The sequence below is a fragment of the Vulpes lagopus genome, chromosome 20 (assembly GCF_018345385.1).
Source record: "Vulpes lagopus strain Blue_001 chromosome 20, ASM1834538v1, whole genome shotgun sequence".
Lineage (NCBI taxonomy): Eukaryota > Metazoa > Chordata > Mammalia > Carnivora > Canidae > Vulpes > Vulpes lagopus.
Genome location: NC_054843.1, coordinates 12422587 through 12442875, shown reverse-complemented (window position 1 = coordinate 12442875; position 20289 = coordinate 12422587). Strand labels below are relative to the sequence as shown.

At 50.5% G+C, this 20289-nt stretch overlaps 1 protein-coding gene across 3 annotated transcripts in view; it reads left to right on the top strand.

Moving 5' to 3' along the window:
* HUNK (hormonally up-regulated Neu-associated kinase) overlaps positions 1 to 18796 on the top strand; it is a 105279-nt gene extending 86483 nt beyond the window's left edge. For all 3 annotated transcript variants that reach the window (XM_041735117.1, XM_041735118.1, XM_041735119.1), the window contains exons 8-11: positions 4139 to 4222; positions 9792 to 9839; positions 14321 to 14501; positions 15484 to 18796. In XM_041735117.1, the coding sequence (XP_041591051.1) occupies positions 4139 to 4222; positions 9792 to 9839; positions 14321 to 14501; positions 15484 to 16142 (972 nt within the window). In that variant the 3' untranslated portion in view covers positions 16143 to 18796. The remainder of the gene's footprint in view (positions 1 to 4138; positions 4223 to 9791; positions 9840 to 14320; positions 14502 to 15483) is intronic.
* Positions 18797 to 20289: the final 1493 nt, after the last annotated feature.

The window sequence follows — 20289 nt, the reverse complement described above, 5'->3', positions numbered from 1 at the left end:
AGAGACTCAAGCCACTTTTCCCTTCAGTTTCTCTGTTGCCTTTTCTGTCTACCTCTTAGCTCCTTGGGTTCCCATGGTAAAGGTGTTGGGGACTTCTGGGGTCATAAATGTTGGGGGGCAGTGCCTCTCAGGTGATATCATCCCTGAAGCCTGATTTATGAGGAGGCCATTATTTATATTTACTTCTCTGGAAAGTAAAAATGAAATGGTGTTTTACTGGCTTGACCCCTGGTGCCTTCAGTCCGGGCATCAGAAGGTACAGGTGTCCTGTGCCACAGATGAGGTACAGCTGGGAGTCCTGCAAGCCGGGGGTGGGTAGTGGTTCCCTCATGCCTGGGTCACCTTTGTCCTCTGCCACAGGCAGTTCATATATACCTGAGGAAGGGATTTCTGTGCTTCGGTATCTAGCTGTGACTAAATCATCTCTTTCCACTTAAAAATAATTCTGTGTAGAAAACTTGATCAAAAGCAGTATAGTTCTCTATAAAACTCCTGTTTCTCCTACTCGGAGTAGTGGAGACTGGCCAGTTCTAACAGGAAGTCCACTGGGTAGAGAAATTCAGAATTGTCAAGGTGCCTGTTGGAGATTTGATTGCAAATCCACTGTCATGAAGGGTGACCCTCACCCTGTGTGTGTATATGGCGCCTTGAGATCTGATAATGTGGGGCTATCACTGTTAGGAAGAAATTCATTTATTTATTTATTCATTTTTAAAAATTTTTGCTTATTTATTCATGAGAGAGAGGCAGAGACACAGGCAGAGGGAGAAGCAGGCTCCCTGTAGGAAGCCTGATGCGGGACTCGATCCCAGGACCCCGGGATCACGGCCTGAGCCAAAGGCAGGGGCGCTCCACCACTGAGCCACCCAGGTGCCCCTAGGAAAACATTTAGAAAACAGAACATGAAGAACTTCTAGAGTTTTGTTCAGTGCTTTTTAACTTTTTTTTCAGTGTAATTTAAAGTCATGTGATAGCCAACGCAGTGTTTCACAAAATTCCACTAAACAATAGGCTTAGAAGCCTTTTGTGAGGCTTCTGTGTTAGAGCTAAAGATGGAAATCCACCTACAATTGGGGAAATGCTTTTCTCCCTGCCGTGGCAGAAATGATCACACAATAACGCCCGAAGACGAGATGGTCCGAGGGCATCTCTTTAGTAAATTGATTTGGGAGATGTGTAGAAAACATTGCTGAATAGAAGAAGAAGCTCATCGGGAGGTTTGTTAAATAGTTGGATGAGAGTGCAGATGTTTCTAAGCTGACTCAGCTTAGGGAATTTGCTGGATTTTGCTCCAACAGTTGAAATTATCCACAGAAGTACTTTTTGGGTGAATCGCCAAAGGAAAGATGTACACCAGGAGAAACATTCTCAACAGTAGAAGGCTTTTAAAAATAAGAACAGTGTGTTTTTTTATGGGATAAAATGTGCCCTGTATAAGCAGATAGGGACAGATATGCAGCTTTGACACTAGATGTTAGAGACGGTGTCACAGTTACAGGAAAGCTACTGCAGGAGAGAAGTTGGGGCCAGAAAGACAGGACCTTTGATGTGTTTTTTTTTTTTTTTAATATTTATTGATTTATTTGAGAAAGAAAGAGTGTGCACGTACATGAGTGCCTCGGGGAAGGGCAGAGGAAGAGAGAGTCAAGTAGATTCCAAGCTGAGTATGCAGCCTGATGCAGGGCTCGACCTTACAATTCTGAAATCAGGACCTAAGCCAAAAACAAGAGTTGGACACTTAACCGACTGTGCCACCCAGATGCCCTAACACATTGTATTTTTTATATCACTTTATTATGTGATAGGAGTCAGAAAATCTCTTGTGCTGTGTCCAGGTTCTCTATTCTCTTGCAACGATGAACTTAAAAGATATTGGGCTCAAAGCTGCTTCCCATTTCCCTTTTTTTTTTTTTTAAAAAAAAGATTTTATTTATTTATTTGAAAGAGAGAGAGTACAGTGGGGAGGGGCAAAGGGAGAGGGAGAAGCAGGTTCCCCACTGAGTGGGGACCCTGACACGGGGCTCCATCCCAGGACCCCAGGAATCATGACCTGAGCCAAAGGCAGATAGATACTCAGCCAACTGAGCCACCCAGGCACCACCCATTTCTTTTTAATAAGAAGACCTCATGCCTCATGTTTCTTTCTTATTGTATCCCTTTAAATTCCTGTTTGATCTATGTTTTATAATGTGTGTCGTATATTAGTACAGTGGTATATGCTTCTAACTATAAATATGCATGTACTGTAGGTGCCTTCCTATACCTTTTTCACTTATATGGCATTCAAGGTCACACCATTTGGGGACCACTGTGGCAGAAGTTAGTAGTGAAGAATATAAATAGCTGTCAAGTAAAAGGGAACAAAAGAGGATCAACATGCTGATTTTTTTTTTCAAATGAAGACTGTTGTTCAAATTAGTTTTAAAATTAGTTTTAAAAAAAGTGTCTCCATGAAGCTAACTATAAAATTCACAATTCCATATTTAAAGGATGAAATTGCTACTTTCCTAAATAAGCTAGCCTATTTCAACATTGTTTTGGCAGAACTTCTTTGGATGCCGATCGATTTATTTTTAAGTAATCTCTACACCCAACACGGGGCTTGAAATCACAACCCTGAGATCAAGAGTTGCATGCTCTACCAACTGAACCAGTGAGGCACCCCAAGGGACTTTATTATTTTTTAAAGGATTCATTTATTTTTAGACAGAGAGAGAGAAAGAGAGAAAACGCAGGGGCACGTGAGCAGAGGGAGGGGCGGAGGGAGAAGGAGAGAGAATCCCAAGCAGACTCCATACTGAGCGTGGAACCCGGCATGGAGCTTGACCTCCTGACCTTGAGATCAAGACCTGAGCCAAAACCAAGAGCCTGATGCTCAACCGACTGAGCCACTCAGGCACCCTGGGACTTTCAGTTTTAAAATATTTTCTTTCCTCTGTCCACCTCCACATCTACAGATACAAACTTCGGTTACTCACACTCTTCCTAAACAATCCCTGATGCTCTTAGGCTGTGTCTTGATTTGTCATTGTTTCTTGCCATCTGCTTGTTCTGCTCTTCCACTCTGCCCAGCATCGGGGTGGCATGCAAGTGTGGCAAAGCTGGGCTTGGCTTTGTTTACTGAGCATGTTCCCTGGAAACTCAGCGAATGTATTTCTCGCTGGAGAAGGTTTTTACGTTATTGTGTCTGTTTTGCACTTAACCCTTCAATCATGGGGCGTACCTGGTCTGAGAACCAATGCCTAGGCGAGGGGCTGCTTTTAACTCGAGTGAATTAATCCCCACAAACAGCTGCAGCTGGTCTGCTCCGTAATTTCCACACGTCGCTAATTTAATTGCACAGTACGCACTGTCCCAACTATTAATCTCATCAACCAATTACCTAACAACCCATGTATAATTTTAAAACCAAAACTAGTGAATGAAAAAGTAAAATACATACCTTAATTATTTGCCATTTCTCCCTTTTGTCTCCCAGTTCTCATTTCTTCTTCCTAAAACCAAGAAGTGTGGATTTTGTGTGGGAGCCTTTAAGGCCACTCCGTGAATATCTGTTGGCTGGTAAATTAATTAGTCATTTAATTTGCCCGTCTCCAGACAGGATCGCACCTTAGTCATGCACCTACATCTCTTAGATAACAGTTTTCCATCATCTTTAAACTGTATTATGAATGTGCTGTGACTCACTGGGTGGACAGGCAGACGAGGGCTGTTTTTCAATAAGCCAATAAGCAAGATCTATATCCTGTTTAGCAGGTCAATAAAATAAGTTATTCTTTCTAGCTCACATAATTGGTTTCTGCTTTCACATCTTAGAGTAGACTTCATTGCACGGATGAAAAAAACTGAGACCAGCAAGGAGTGGCGACGTGCCCAGGGCTAACTGGCCCTGTCCTGCCAGAGCCAGTAGCAGAAGTCAGCTGCCTGCCCCTGGGTCTGGGGCTCTCCCAGAGGCCCACATCCTGCCTGCAGGCCACCCTTGGACGAGGCTTTGCATCACAATTAACTGGCTTGCCAACCACTTTCGGCACTTTCTCAGCCAAGTGCTGGTTTGAAAATTAATGACTGCTTAGTGGATGTTTCTATTTCCTGTGAGTTAAGCCCTGCTTTTTTCCCCTCCTTCTCCTCTGACATCCAGAAATCTGACATCCAGGACAGCGTTTGCTACAAGACCCAGCTCTACCAGATAGAAAAGTGCAGGCCCACCAAGGAGCCCTATGAGGTGAGTGACCCCCAGAGCAAAAGCCAGGTTTGCTTAGGAAGAGTGGATTTCCATTTTGAGAGCAGAATGGAAAGGAAACCAATGATTTTGGGACAAAAGACAAATACTTGCTTAAATGAGTTCCCCCCAAAATGGTTTACAGTCAAGCCACTATCAGTTAGATTATGGTTCTCAGCTGTGGCCATGCATTAGAATCATCGGGGAGCATTTTTTTAAAAGACTTTATTTATTTATTCATGAGAGACACAGAGAGAGAGAGAGAGAGAGAGAGAGAGAGAGAGAGACAGGCAGAGACACAGGCAGAGGGAGAAGCAGGCTCCATGCCGGAGCCCGATGTGGGACTGGATCCTGGGACTCCAGGATCACGCCCTAGGCTGAGGGCAGGTGCTAAACCACTGAGCCACCCAGGGATCACCATCTGGGAGCATTTAAACATCTGAATGCCCAGACTGCACCTCAGACCACTTCCCCTGAATCTCATGTCTCAGGGCAGGGGAGCTGAAGGGCGGGGGGGTGTCAGGATTTTTAAAGCTCCCTGGCTTATTCCATCAAGTGGCCAAGGTTGGAAACCATTGTCAGGGCTTCAAAAGATAAAAGTGAGATGCTCAAAAGTATGCATGAGTGTAACACTTGGCACCAGAAGGAGACAGTAAAATGAAGGACAGGGAAAGGTTTTGGGGGAAAGCAAGCTTTTCCAGGCACCTGTTCCTGGCAACTTGATGCTACATAGTGCATAACTAAGAGAAAATACCAAGATTCTTTGATTTCAGAGTAAAAAGTGGTATCATGTGGCAAGTCGTACCAAATACGTGCTTGTGAAGAGACTGTGCCTGGGAAAGCCGGATCCGGGGTGAGGGGCACAGGATGAGGGTACCCCCCCACCCACCCTTCAAGGACTCCTCACTCGACACTTAGATGCAGCTCCTTTGCCTTCTCCCCAATTTTCCCGGGAATCTGCTTGATTTCCCCTCTGGAGCCTCTGCCACGTGTCCCCGGAATGGTTCCATTTGATCAAAAGGGGAGCCTTCCTCCGTGCCCTGCATGAGGCTTGCCCGCTTCCCTCTTCCCTTTACGGATCAGTTTACATCCTGATCACACGAGCCGGGCCTGACCCCAGGGAAGGCAGTTCTTCCCCGGTTTTTCTTGAGCAAAGGCTGAGTGAGGCCATGGATGGTGACTGAGCATCATGCCAGGATCCTCAACAGCGACGGGGAGCACCGGGGCATGGCCCAGGCCAGTCCAGTGACACAGGTGACAGGAGAGCCGAGCTACCAGGCACCACGTGTAAATGTGACGGGAGCTAGGGGAAGGCCAGGCCTGAGCATCGAGGTAGGGCAGGATGAGTGGCACGGCTGTCGCATCTGGGCACAGCCAAGGGACGGTGAGATTGAAGGCGATGGAGAGGAGGAGCCCCCTGCACCCTGGCCAAGGAAACCAGCAGGGATGACAGGGGCGGCCTGGGAGCATGCAGGAGACGCTGCAGGGAATGGCGGCAGGGAGACCATGGGAAAGGTCATGTCTAAAATGGTCAGTGGTGTCGGCTGAGCAGTTAGCTGTCCTGGGGTTCTAACAGGGACCGGGTTGTGGGAGTGGCAAAAGCAAAAAGAGATCGCATGGGTTTCAGAAGAGGAAGAAGGGAAGTGAAGACTGAGCGTAGACCTCTCTGTTGGTGGCTCTGACAGTGAAGAGCAGGAGAGGCCATGCCATGGCCTCTGCTGGAAGGATGCCGGGGTTGGGGAGGATCGAGGGCAGGGAAATTGGGGGGAACTCCAGAGATGGCTGGGGCTGGGGGTGGGGGCTTAGCCTTGACCCCAGGCTGGAGGCCTCCTTCCTCTGAACCAGGCTGCAGCACCAGCATGATGAGGATGGGGATAAGCTGGTGGGGGGGCGGGGGGGGGCGGGCAGTGGCAGTGCATCAAGGCCAAGCTGCAAGCCCATGCATGGCTTTTAGGCTGAGGGCAGGAGGGTCCCCTGAGCTCCAGAGCCCTCTGGCTAATTACTCACTGCATGAGCGAGGGTCTCTAATCCGGCGTGCCCAGAACCCCCCGACCCCCAGTGTCTGTCTCTAAATGGCATCCCTACCCCTTAGTACAGAGCAGAAACCCAGGGGTTACTCTTCCTCACCCCTGGAGCAGGTTATGCCAGCTTGACTCCTAAACCTCTCAAACCCTGTCCGGCCCCTCCATCCCTATCCATCCCAGCCCTGGATGTCTGCTGCAGCCCTAACTGGTTGCCCCCCCCGCTTCCCCATGAATGCCTGGCTCTCACCTCTCCATATGCCAGCCAGAGCTGAGCCGTCCACACTCAGATGGGATCCCATCGCTTCCCTGCTCCAAACCTTCGAAGGCTTCCTTAACCTGGAAGGCAAAGTTGGTACCATGGCCACCGGATTAGACTGGCATCTGCTTGCCTCTCCAGTCTTGTTCCCCGGACCCCACATGCAGCCCAGCTTCTAGCTGTATGCTCAGTCCCACGGGGCCTCCAGACTTCTGTGCTCTCTTGGCTGCCAGCACTGTGCACACCCTGTCCCCTGTTCCAGAATGTTCCCCTCACCTCTCTTTGCTGAGTGATATCTTCTACCTTCAGATTCCAAGGCAGGGTCAGTTCCTCCTGGATCCCTGCCATTCTCCGTGCTCTGCCTTTGGGTCCCGGCTCTCCACAGGCCATCACGCCCCATTCTGCATCCTACAGCTTGTCCCATTTGCACATTTTGTTTGCATGGGAGTGTTTGACCCACACCTCTCTCCCACTCTGGACCCTGATTTCTAGAAGAGCCTCTGCTCTTCTTGTCCTTGTCCCTTTTGCTCCTCGCGATATCCCTAGAATCTACATGATGCCTGGCACGCGGTAGGTGCTCAGCAAATATTTGCCAAATGAACACATGAAAGAATCAAATGGACCTTGACCTGGGTCTCCAGGTAGAATTGGGACCATAAGGGGAGAAGGTGGAATGATCCAGGTGGGACACCTCGCTTGACTGAAGCCAGGGTGAGGGCACACCTGCAGCCTAGCACCCATGTCCCATCATCGTTACCAGGTGTCCGTGCCCTAAGGCAGGCAGGGACATCTCCTGGTCACTTGCTTGGAGGTTGTCGCCTCAGCTGGGGTACAGATGATATAGGATTCACCATAAGACTCCCTTGCTTCTTGGTCTGCATCTGGCTTTTCTTTTTTTTTTTTTTTTTTTTAAGATTTTATTTATTTATTGGACAGAGAGAGATTGAGCACACAAGCAGGAGGAGCAGGTGAGGGAGAGAGAGAAGCAGACTCCCACTGAGCAGGGAGTTTGATGGTGGGGGGCTCCATCCCAGGACCCTGGGATCGTGACCTGAGCCATAGGTAGACCTGTAACTGACTGAGCCACCCAGGTGCCCCTGCATTTGACTCTTAAGCAACTCAAGTAACAGCACCCACAGATGCACCAAGTGCCCGATGTGTGTGCCCAAGTGGCCTCTGAGCCACTTTGCTGACGCCTGTGTCCGTAGTTGCCTTGTGATTGTTTGAGAGCGTCTGTGATGGGAAAGGGGCCCCCTTTTTTTTTTTTTCACCCAGATCATTTTTCTCGGGTGATTATCTCATTTGGCCTGAAAACACACGGCAAGCGTCTTAAACATTTGTTGAAATATTTAACAGTTAGGGTTTAAACAGGAACACTAATGGGAAAAGAGCTTTTCAATTTTCTATGATCCATTTGTTTTCTCCAAACGGTAGTGGTACTTGGACTAATTAAATTACAGGCCATTACTAGATTATCCAACCCGCCTCTGTTGGAACCCGGGGAATGGAGTGGGGCCAGTTAGAAAAAGTGTTCGGAAGATCTGAAAGGGCCCAGAGTTTCTAGGTAAAAGCCCACTCAGAGCCTTTGTGGGCTTCTTTGCAGTTGCCATCAGCTGGTCCAGGAGAAGACACCAGGAGGTGGATGGGCTTCAGGTCACACACAAGCTGGCCAGGGAGGTGGCTCCATGATGTGTCCCTGCCCCGGGGGGGCGTGTGGCCCCTTCTTTCTTCTCAGTCCCAGTTCTTTTTTCCTCCTAGGAGACAAAGAGCTGAATTAAATTGAAAAAACTTCCCCCTTGGGATCACAGTGCTTCCCTGCTTGTACGACTTCACTAACTTCCTTGAAAAGGTGGCAAATATGTCTGTGAAAGTGGGACACATGTCTCATCTAAGAACATTTCGAGCATGTGCTCCAGGGATTCCTTTTCCTGAAAAAAATAAATAAAAAAATAAAATAAAATAAAATAAAATTAAATTAAATTAAATTAAATTAAAAAATAAAAAATAAAAATAAAAATAAAAATAAAAAAATAAAATAAAATAAGGCCCTGGAGGATGGTGGGGTGGAGGAGGGACAGTCATCATTTTCCCACTGGCTTATTAAATAAAACCCCATAGAACCAGAGGCCGTTTTTGATAAAATCTTTGGGGAAAAAAAAAAAGGTGAATGTCCAGAGCAACGCAAAATCGAGCTCAGAGGGCTTCTCTGTAGAGCAGAGTCACATGGCAGCCTTGGAAGAGTGCCATGCAGGGGGCTGGCAGGGGGATCGGATCAGCCTGCTGGGGCTGCCGTCCCGTCACACAGCGTCACACCGAGGGTGGCTCACCCGGCCGTGATTCACCATTTCTCAGTTCCAGAGGCCAGAAGTCCGAGATCAAGCCTGGTTCCCTTCCAGGGCTGTGAGGGGAGAACCTGTCCTGTGCCACCTGGCTACTAGGGGCTGCAGGGATCTTTGGAGTCCCCCACTTTGGGCTTCTTCAGCTTATAGCACCGCCCTGATCTTCTCTGTGTGTGCATCTCTGCGCCAGTTTCCCCCTTTTTTATGAGAATACCAGTCCCATTGCATTGGGGCTGGACGACCTCTGTAAAGGTGACTGCCCGACAGGCCCCCTCCTCAAGAGCAAAGGACAGTGTGCTTTCCCACGCCCTCCCCCCACCCCCAAGCCTCAAAGTGGACGCTATCGGCCTGTCCTAACCCTGTCTTCCACGAAGGTCACATTGTGAGGTCCTGGGGGTTATGAATTTGGGGGGAATGCAATTCAACCCATCCCAGGGGCAGTAACTTTAAAGGTAAGATATTAAAATGTTCGTTTGGCATCTTGTGTCAAACCTAGGCAACTTGTAAAAATAAAGTTTGGAATCTGATCAGACCATCTGTGCTGTTGGAAATCAGAATGGTAGTTACCTTTGGGGACTGGGAGAGGACAGGGGTGGGGGTGGGAGGGACTTCTAGGTGCTGCCAGTTGGGTTCTGTATCTTGATCTGGGTGCTGCTTTCAGGCATGTTTTTGCTCTTGGAGAAAATGCACTCATTGAACCGCTTCCTCACCAGTAGAGCATTCCCTCGTTATGTGTCTTAGATTTTAATAAAAAACTTACCTAGAAAAGCTATTCAGTGCATGAATTCGAACATCTGCTGCCGACGTGCATGATGGTTTAGGAGTTTGGTTTCTTGCCTCTAAACATTGAAACCAATCATTCTCAATCAGAGCTGCAAGTGATAGGGGATAGAGTTTCGGGGATAAACAGCAGGTACATCTTCTTAAATTGTTGTAAATGTTGCTTTTCATAGGCCTCCCTGGACACCTGGACAAGAGACCTTGAATTCCATGCTGTGCAGGTAAGAGCTTGGGGAGTTATGATGGATTAGTCTGAGTTCTCCAGGGAGAACCAACAAACTGTGTGTGTGCATGTGTCTCATGCTTGGATACCCAGGGGAAGAGTGGATGTACCAGCTCAGTCCCAAGGCCTTCTGGAAGCAGAATTCCTTCTTCCTCAGGACACTTCAGTCTTTTTCTCTTGTGGCCTTCAACTGATTACATGAGGCCCACCCCTATTGTGGAGGGTCATCCTCTTCACTCAAAGCCACATCTTAAAAAAAATACCCTCACAACAACATCTAGATTGCTGTTGGATCAAACACTGGGCACCGTGGCCTAGCCAGGTTGACACTTGAAATTCACATCTCTGCTCAGGGCTCTGGATTCTACAGACCCCCACTCAGTCCTGAATTAGAATGCAGGATCCAAAATGAGTGGGTTTATCAGAATCCCCTCAGATCAGACTGGTGCTTTCTATGTTTAGTTGACCATTTTTTTATTGTCTTGCCTTTCTGCGTTCGTGCATCTACCTGTATGAGAAGTGAGCCTTGCAGCAGTCCAGAGCTTCAGGGGCCTCACTTAGGAACCGAGCCCTCTTTTTCTCAACTCTGTTGTGTTTTTCCTGTGACAGATTCAGTTCTCTGTGACTTTCCCAAAGCCACCAGCAAGCACCTTCCAGGCCCCTGGGCCATCCCAGGTGTTCCCTGTCCACACCCGGCTCTGATGTTCCAAACGATCAGATGAGGTTAGCTCATCCTCACAGGGACACCGGGCCTTCAGAAGAGGCCATGCTGAGCTGGACTCGATAGTTCTACAAAGAAAACAACTCCAGCTCACCTCCAGACCCCAGGCTCTTCTGCTAAGCATTCTGCTCTGTGGTCAGCTTCCACCATGTGAGGGGCAGGGCAACTCTCCAGGGCAACAGTTCTCCCAGCAGCCTGGGGTGGTGAAGAGGTGTGGCTGCACCTGTGCCTTTCAGATCATGAAGCAGATAAGATGTGAGGCTCGTTTTTAATCCTTGAAGAGCATACTTGTGGTTGCAGATCGGAAGACACTTCTCTCAAGGGGAAGTGACTTGCTGAAGGTCACCCTGCTGCACCCGAGGACCAAAACTAGGGAGAAAGGGGGAGGGGTCCCACTCTGGAACCCAGGAGGCTGTAGTTCCAGAGACGAGTCTGAAGGAACCGGCCCTGGGGCTCAGCTCTCAGAGGCTGAGGACCTGCTTTTCCTCCTGTAGACCTCGCCCTCCAGGAGCCCAGTGCACCATTGCTCACTAGCTCTCTTCTGTCACACAGTCCTGACCCTGAAAGAGCTTTGGGTAGACAGTCCAGTCCACATCTTCAAAGTGCCCAGCTTTGTAAATGGCCATGCACACGTGCAGTGGGTGGCAAGTGGTTTAAAGGAAACCGGAAGCTGTTTCATGGGGGGCTTGCTTGTGGGGCCTCATGGGGTCCCCTCTCTGATCTGCCTTGGGGAGTTTGGGGTGGGGGGGCGGTGGGTGTGGAGAGCGTGTGAGAATCAGAAGAAAGTCAAAGAGGCCGTGCAGGCAGCAGCATTGCTGGGAGGAGAGCGTGGGAGTGGGTGTAGGCATGCCGAAGGGGGAGCAGAGTGAGTCCCTCTGCAGATCTGTTTCTGTTACATAAGGCAGTGTAGCATCCTGCTCCCCGGAAGATCTCTTGTGGAGAAAATAGGGTGTGCAAATGGAAAGGTATACTTGGATGGTCGGCTGCATTTGGTCACCTGTGCTCAGGGGGCACTGAGACTGGCCGGGGGTACACACACAGTTTCTCGTGTGGACTGTTGACCCATCCACACGGACTGATCCAGCAGTTCTCCTCAGCCTGGATCTGTTGGGTGGTGAATTCTTGGTATCCCCCTAAGAAACGGGTCACCGTGAAATCACTCATTCTTTTGGGCTGGAGAAGGACGTTCTCCCAACAAAGGGGGCTTTGGGAGAAAACACCAGGGTGCAGGATTCTAGAATTAAGTTCTGCAAGGTGACCCTAGCAGGTGTCCTCATTCCATTCCTCCCATCCTTCTACCGCTACAGCGGCTTTCTGTTTGATGCCAAATATCCCTTTGTCAGTTACCAGGAGAGATTTCTAGAGCCATCCTTGGGCTCTTTCTACAGAAAATTCATGCCTGGCACACCTCTCAGTGCTAATGAACTCTAGTTGGGTGGCAGTACTGACCCCCAGAAACTTTGCATCGGGATCCTTTGGCTTTTGAGAACCTAGAGGATTGAGAAGGAGCCAAGATGAAGCCATGAAGCCAGGCATTCCCCTAAAGAGTAGGGATCACAGAACACCCCAAAGGAAGCAGATCTCATCATTCTGGAAAACAGTCCTGAAAAGGAGGGAACTGCGATTTTGTCTTTTCTTCCAAAGACTGTTTTTTACAGTGTTTCATAGAAGTGCATCCGATTGCCTTTGTGCTGTTTAAAGTATAAACAGTAGAACTCGTGACTTTTCTCATAAAAACGGAGGGAGAAAGAACAGCACGAGAGGAGGAGATTTTTGCCAGACTTTTCAGGACGAGCCTGGCATGTCCCCTCTGATGCTTGGGGCACGGGGAGTGTGAACGCTCACTCCCGTTGGCCTTAGGGGAGCAAAGTTTGGCTGTTGGCGTCTTCAGGGAAATAGGGAGAAGGAAATAGTGGAAGATGGTGGCCTTGACCGAGATGGGCTGGAGCAGACGTCACAGTCGGGTCCCCCTTCGTAGCGTCCTGCATAATGACCTGGAGCGCAAGCCTCCTCTTGGGATCCCCGATGCCGACCTGGAGCCCTGGGGCCACAGCCTGGTCCCTGTCCCCCACCAGCCCCAGTGCGGCTGCCTTGCTCTTGCCCAGCCCTGCCCCAGGCTTCCAGAGGGTGTGCGGAGGCAAGGGTGGAGAACACCCACTTTGTGGGAATCTGAGTTTTCACCCAGCTCCTGGGTGAATTATTTAACCGCTCCTGGCTGTTCCCTGGTCTTGTGAGAGAAGATGCCAGGTCTTGTTTTGTTGTGGGCCGTGCTCTCAGGAGTAACCCCCAGCACCCCAAGTCCCCCACCCCCAATCTCTGAGGACACAGGGGAAGGAGTTTGCAGAGCTGTTTCTCCTTTCTTCCCCCTCAGCCCTCCACTGGGAACAGACTTGCAGCCCTAAGGAGCTGCGGCCCTCACGGTGACCCCCCGCCCCCCACCCCGCCTCGGCCTGGCACCCCCACTTGCAATTCTTCCCTGCCATCTTCTCCCACCCGCCAGCTGGGTGTAATGAACCCCAATCCATTAAAGCTTTGAAAATCCTCATTGGAAAGGGCTGTTAGAGCACCAGCAGAGGCTTCCTTAAGAAGCTTTTCAAGAGCATCAATGAAAAATGGATGAGCTCTCTTGAATTGCAAATGCTCTTAACATTTAAGGCAAACCTGTGAAACTGTCTTTTTTTTCCCCCCTCACTGGTGGTGGGGTCAGGAATTCAGTCACCTCTGTGAAACAGTAAACATCAAACACTCTTTAGGGCTAGAGAAGGAACGTCTGAGCTGAAGCACCCTTCCCAGAAGCTCGAACTTCATTCTCATTCAGTTTGGTTTTCACTGGCTTTTTTTTTTTTTTCTAACATTTCAGTAACTATTTATTAAGCCTTCTCTTTGTGCCTGGCTTTATGCCAGAGGCTGTGGGGTCGAAACTACATAAAACAGTAAAATTCACTCCTGTCAAAGGGATTATAATACAGTTCAGTAAAGGCAAGACTTAGAGCAAAAATGGCCAAGTCGTGCCACTTTTAAGCGTATTGGCGAGGGCTCGCGTGACCAAGGATGCAGAAGGGTCAGAAACACCCAGGATGGCTCAGGGCCCTCTGGGCTTGCTGTCTACCTCCTTGGCTTGACTGAACGCACAGGAGTAGATGTGAAGATGGAAGTGGTTGCATTTCATTTGCAAAGTTGCCTTTGCGAAACCACTGCTGTGGGCAAAATCTTAGGCCTCTGCTTTAAAGATTTTTTTTTTTAATTTATTCATGAGAGACACAGAGAGGCAGAAACATAGGCAGAGGGAGAAGCAGGCTCCCTCTGGGGAGCCCGGTGCTGGACTCCATCCCAGGACTCTGGGATCACGCCCTGAGCCGAAGGCAAACACTCAACTGCTGAGCCACCCAGGCGCCCCAGGTCCCTGCTTTAAATAAGACCACAGATTTCTAGAAGTCCACATGCACTTTGCCTTTGTTCCTTCAGCTTGTTCTGGAACAGTTGGCCTCCTAGGGGTGAGCTCGCCCTTGCTGGAGCACCTGGGAACAGTGCCGTGCAGGGAGCTGGGGATGATGGAAGCCTGCCTGTGGCCCAGGGAGAGGGAGGTGGGTCCCTGGAACATCCGCCGGGCCTTAGCTGTCCTGTTGTTTGACACGCAGTTGAGAACAGAGATTTGAGAGGCTGGGCTTTCTCAGATCTACTTGGACGACTCTTCAAAAGGGAGCCACATTGTGTATTTTTGCGTGTGTCTGAGTACGTGTGTTTACTTTGACTTGAAGGATGAAAAGCCCAAAGAACAAGAGAAAAGAGGAGATTTGCTTCATCGGCCGTTTTCCAAGAAGTTGGACAAGAACCTGCCCTCACACAAACAGCCCTCTCCCTCTCTCATCACACAGATTCAGAACACCAAAGCTCTGCTGAAGGACCGGAAGGCCCCCAAGTCTGGCTTCCCCGACAAAGGTGGGTCAGAAACACCCAGGATGGCTCAGGGCCCTCTGGGCTTGCTGTCTACCTCCTTGGCTTGACTGAACGCACAGGAGTAGACATGAAGATGGAAGTGGTTGCATTTCATTTGCAAAGTTGCCTTGGCTACCATCTAGGCCGCTGGTGTTGGGCTGCTCAGTCACTGTGCGTCCTTCTTGGGTGGCTGTGTGGGCCCCTGGGGCACACACAATCCCTGTGCCCGTGGGAAAGCTGTGAGCATGCCCAAGGGAACCCAAGGACAGTCAGGGTCCGGACCGTGTGCTGTCAGCCAGCTGGGCAAGCGGGGTTTGGGAAAGCAGAGGCAGGGTGCACTATATTGTGGGAGCAGAGACAGGGTATGTGGTATTGTGGGAGCAGAGATTGGGGCACAGATTATTTCAGGGATAGAGATTAGGATGCAGGAGTAGAGACCGGGGTGCATAGTATTATGGAACAAGGGGCAGGTGTTGAGGTTTTTTTTTTTTTTTTTTTAAGATTTTATTTACTTATTCATGAGAGACACAGAGGCAGAGATACAGGTAGAGGGAGAAGTAGGCTCCCCGCAGGGAGCCTGATGCAAGACTCGATCCCAGGACCCTGGGATCACAACCTGAGCCAAAGGCAGATGCTCAACCACTGAGCCACCCAGGCTCCCCTGTCCCTCTTTTATTCAAAGACTCATTGGCAGGGTCCAGAATTTTAAGCAACCAAAGGAGAACAGGTGTTAAGGTGGCGCCATGGGCAGGTTAGAACTTAGGAGGCCTCTTGTCACTGGCCTCAGGGGCTTGCTGTCCCCTCTGTCCTAGAGGGAGCATGTGGTTCCCTGTGGGGGCCTCCGGACGTGGGGTGCTTTGCTTCGTGGTGTCCTCTGGCCTCCCCAGCAAAGGTCCCTCTCGGTCAGGAGGCCACAGTGGCCAGGGGAGGGCCGTTCGCACTGTTTCCGTGGCTTTCACGATTTTCTTTGCTTTTTCGGACACAGATGCCTTCGGCTGCCGCAATATTTTCCGCAAAGCCTCAGATTCCAATTGTGTGGCTTCGTCTTCCATGGAATTCATCCCCGTCCCACCCCCCAGGACCCCCAGGATTGTCAAGAGACCAGAGCCCCCCGTGCAGGGCCCTGGGGGTGCTGGCGTCCCCCCCAAGGAAGACCCCCTGGTGCTGGATATGGTGCGTTCCTTCGAGTCCGTGGATCGCGAGGACCACACTGAACCGCCGTCCCCGTCTCATCACTACAGAATCCTAGGCTCGCCGGGGGGCCTGGCCCGCGGGAATCCTGGGGAGCGGACGCTCTCCCCGGCCCTGCTGCCCGGAAGCCTGTCCCCTCTGCAGACCCCTCTGCATCCCACTCTGGTCTCCTTTGCTCATGAGGAGAAGAACAGCCCCCCAAAGGAGGAGGGCATGTGTCCCCCACCTCCAGCTCCCAACAGCGGCGGCACGCAGCCCCTGGGGAGCCCAAATTGCGTGAAAAGCCGAGGCCGGTTCCCCATGATGGGCATAGGACAGATGTTGCGGAAGCGACAGCAGAGCCTGCAGCCCCCCGCAGACCGGCCCCTGGAGGCCAGCATGCCCCCGCTGCAGCCCATGGCCCCCGTGAGCCTCTCCTTCGATGTGCCCGACGGGGTCAAAGGCCAGTGCTAACCTGGGCCACTGGCAGGATTCTGGGGATTTCGGAAGAAAGCGATGACCAGAGCTCCATGCACGATTTGGGGTGTGAAGATCAGAAGGCCTCTTGGGAGCCTCCTTTGAGGTCTCCTCCCCTCCTGCCGTGCCCTGTCCCGACTGTGAACAGCTGAAACCCGCAGACCCAAAGCCTGCACAACCCGGCCTTGCGCAGGGACCCCGGAGATGCTGCGCTTTACCAGGAGGGCTGGCTACAGGTGCAGTCTCAATCGTTCATGTCCTCCATCCGCCTGCCTCCCCCTGCCCGGGGCCTGCTGCTGGGTGGAAACCGTGCATCGGCCCCTCGGCTCCTCACATCACGGCCTGTTGCGAGATCTTTCCTCACTTTTTGCTCTGTGTGTGCCTCTCAGGACTGTGGCTTCTCAGCAGTCGGCCAGTCACACGGTGGCTCCTCCTGCAGGCCACGCAACCTTTCCTCTCGCAGGGGTGAATCCCTGCAGGCCCGAGGAGCCGGTGACTCAACTGCTAGTGCTCAGGCACCTCAGAGGAGGACAGGCCACAGCCTCCGCCAGCGGCACCAGCCCCTCTGTGCAGGCAGGGGCAGCTGGGCAGACACGGAGCCAGACCACGGGCAGCCCAATGAAAGGAAAAGGCCAAAGGGGACATGCATTTGCCATCTTCTTGTTTTGGTTGAAACTTGCTAAGCGTTGAATTATCTTTTCCAAAGATGATTTTCCCCCCTTTATGTGATGTCAGAGCGAAGTAGCATAATTTAAAAACCCCTGGATGGGGAGATGAGAAGCGATCCTACCAAACTCCTGTTTTTTCGAGAAGATAGGCATGGAGGGCCTCAGCCCCCCCCCCCCCCGCCCCCGTGATGTTTTCAGTGGCTGGCGGCCTGCCGTGGGCCGCAGGAAGGCGCGATCGCCGCTGGCCCCTGCGTTTCTCCCGCCCTATCAAGGCAGCCTCATCCTTCTGGAAGGCATGGGACATGCTTACAGTTGGTTCTTTAGGAAGAGAGAAAATGCTAAGGCTGGATGTGGGTGCATTCGGAAGGCACCGTTCATTACCTCTGCCCAGCGCAGTTTTCACGCTGCCAAGGAAACAAGTGTGGTTTAGAGCTGAACTAGTTTGCTATAAGCTGCGAGCAGCCTCGCCCGGCGGCGAGCACATTCGGATGCGGCACCGCGGCTTCTCGGAGGAAGGCAGCGTCCCTCCAACGTGCTTTGAGTCCACGTTCTGTTTTCACACCTTTTGCCAAGGCTCGAACCAAAGATGCGTCTCCGGTTCTGTGTCTGCGCCATCCTGTGTGCACATTTTGCAGATCCCAGTGTTGTGTGACCGTGGCTAGCAGGGGGCCTGGTGGGGCCGTCTCCACGTGGGGCCTGGGCCCTGGCGCTGGGCGGGGGCTGCTCAGTCAGGAGCAAAATTGGAACAAAAAGAACACAGCAGCATGGGTTAGAGAGCGGTTAGCTCAGGAGACAGGTCACTCAGCGGCTTGGGGTCTTCAGCTCCTTGACGAGTGCAGGCATGAGCAGAACCCACAGCTGTGATCACCCCCAGGCGAGGCCTCTCCGCCCCCTGATTCCGAAACAGGCCGTGGCCCTGGGGAGTGGCAAAGCCTGCCTTCATTTCCACTGGCAGCCCACCCGGGCCAGAGAGCCGTGGGGTGGTTCTTCATCTTGTCTCATTTCGCAATGGTGACCTCCGTCGGCCCCACACGTTTCTGACTGAGCAAGGAAACGGTGGATACTTGGCTGACCCTGGAAGCCACCGAGATGCCCAGTCCTGGCTGACCCTTGACAAGACCCGGAGCTGCTGCTTCCCCCTTATTGGGGTCATCCCGGCTCTGGGGCCTGTTTGGAAGGAGTCAGGCTCCAGGTTGTCGGTGTTCCTCCTTTGTATGGCTCCAGACCGGGTTCCAGAACTTTCCATCGAAAATGGAGCTTGCTAAGCAGAAAGAAGAAACGCCTCTGAAAAAAACCTCTCCAAGTGACGTGAAGCGTGTGCTTTTGGATCAGTGAAGGAACCTTTTTTGAACATGGTTGCTAGCTGCAGGTGTCCCGCTCTGCAGGTTTGCAGGCTGTGTCCTTGTGCCTTGTGAACATCTATCCCTTTATGTCTCTTTCTTGTATTGTACTTTCCTTGAGAACATGAGTGTCTTCCTGTATCGCGGATTAGCTCATCGGGCATGTTTTCTGTTCCTCGATTCCAGCTGTCATAGGACTAACCGTGTCACCATCGGTAACTTGAACTGTGAACTCAGGTTTATTCCAGACCCAGTGAGAGGTGAGGGGGGAGTGAGGAAAGGAGAGGGTCAACTGTAGTTTTTTGTATGTGAGCATCTGACAAATCTATGAAACCGAGTGAAAGAAGAAATGTTAAATTCTTTATTATTTTATTATATTTATATGGGAAACTTGACCGTCCCTTTGGTAAGTACAGAGTATGTTGTCTGTTTGACCCGTGACTGTCTCTCATTAGCCTGTGCCCATGACCTCAGTCAGCCTGTAGTTACGGACGGAAATGACTGACCTGTCACCGTGTAAAGTCCAGGAGGAAAAGTCGACTGTAATTGTGCGATTTGGTCGTAAGTAAGGACTGTATTTATGTCACCATTATTAAATATATGTACTTTTGTAATGACTGTGAAATACACTTTTCCCTCTCTCTGACTGCTTCGTTTATTTGCATCGGATAAATCTTAACCCACTGAGTGCTTTGCAGTAGTTGGGCTGCCCTCTAGGTAAAATCCTTGGCCCCACCGCTGACCGGATACAAGTGGGAATTGGGGCACAGGACATTTGAAGTCATCATCTGGTCCTGTATCACCACTTCATTTTACTTGCAGCAGGTGTACGATCTACAGAATTCTTACCTGACCAACGTACAGCAACCAGTGGTTCAAGACAAATGAGCATTTTTTTCTCTTTTAGCGGTTCAGGATCTCTCTTGGAGGCTCTGAAAATGGCACATGAAGAATGACAATCTATGAACATTGCCTCTAGCTTTTGTCCTTGCATTAAGGACGGGTGAGGGGGTGGAGGAAGAAGGGTGGTGAGGTGGGATGGGAGGGTTGGATTGTTCCAGTTCTGGCTTCATTCATCACAGTTTGCAAAAAGCTTTTCGTATAGACCACCTTGCCTAAAGCCTTGTGTTCCCTGTATGGTGTGGCTCAGAGGATGGCATGGTGGAAGTGCACACGAAGCACCCTGAAGTTTGATGGGGTTGGGGTGCCACAATGAGTACCTGGTTTTGGTGATGCTATCTTCTCATAGGGGTCAGAACATTCTAGAACAGAAAGGGACCTGAGATTATGTGCTTTGACCCCAATCCTCTTGAAGAAGAGAAAACGGGGTCCTGGAAGGTTTAAGAGCTCCCCAGAGTCCCTAAGTGAGCTGGTCCCAGAGCTGGTCTGGGATACCGAGCTCCTCCCTGAGCACACAGAACTCAGAGTGTGACCATCATGAACAGAGTGGAGAGTCAACAGCAGATCAAGCTGTCATTGCAACAGGTATCTCTGAGGTCCTCACATAGACCGGGTCTTTGCAGTCTCAGGTCATTATCAGAATTGCATGGCTTCTTAAGATTCTGTGCATAATGCCCTTTCCACCACCCACCACCGACTCTTGAGGCTGGAGAAAGACTTTCTTTCTCAACAGATCTTCCAAGTGAGGAGCAACCCCTGGCTGGAAGTCTTTGTTATCTGCATTAGCTGTTAAAAGGCCGTTGGGTTTTACTAGATTAAATCAATAAAACATTTTCTAAGTAGCCGTGTCATAAAATGAAGCGAATTCAGAAAGAGCGCAAGACTGATATTTTTAGGGGGGGGGTCCGGAAGCCTCTCGGTTATTATAGTTGTTTTCTATGTAGGACCCTCTATGTGCTACAGGCACAGTGAGAATAATTCAGAGCAGTACTGGGAGCTGGTTCAATTTAATGTCATCACTTCTCAATGAAAGGAGCATATTTCCTGAGTAGTAAATGAGTGCATTATTTGTGGCAGCTTTTTCGTCAAGGGAGCTTTTCAGACATCTGGTTCCAAAGATGAATGGGGTATATATTTGAACTTCTTTTCTGTCGACCTGTTTTTGTGACACACACACTTATCTCCGAGATTGGATGTCTGTGGCACCAAGGGACTGGGGTGGGGCCAGGATGGGGA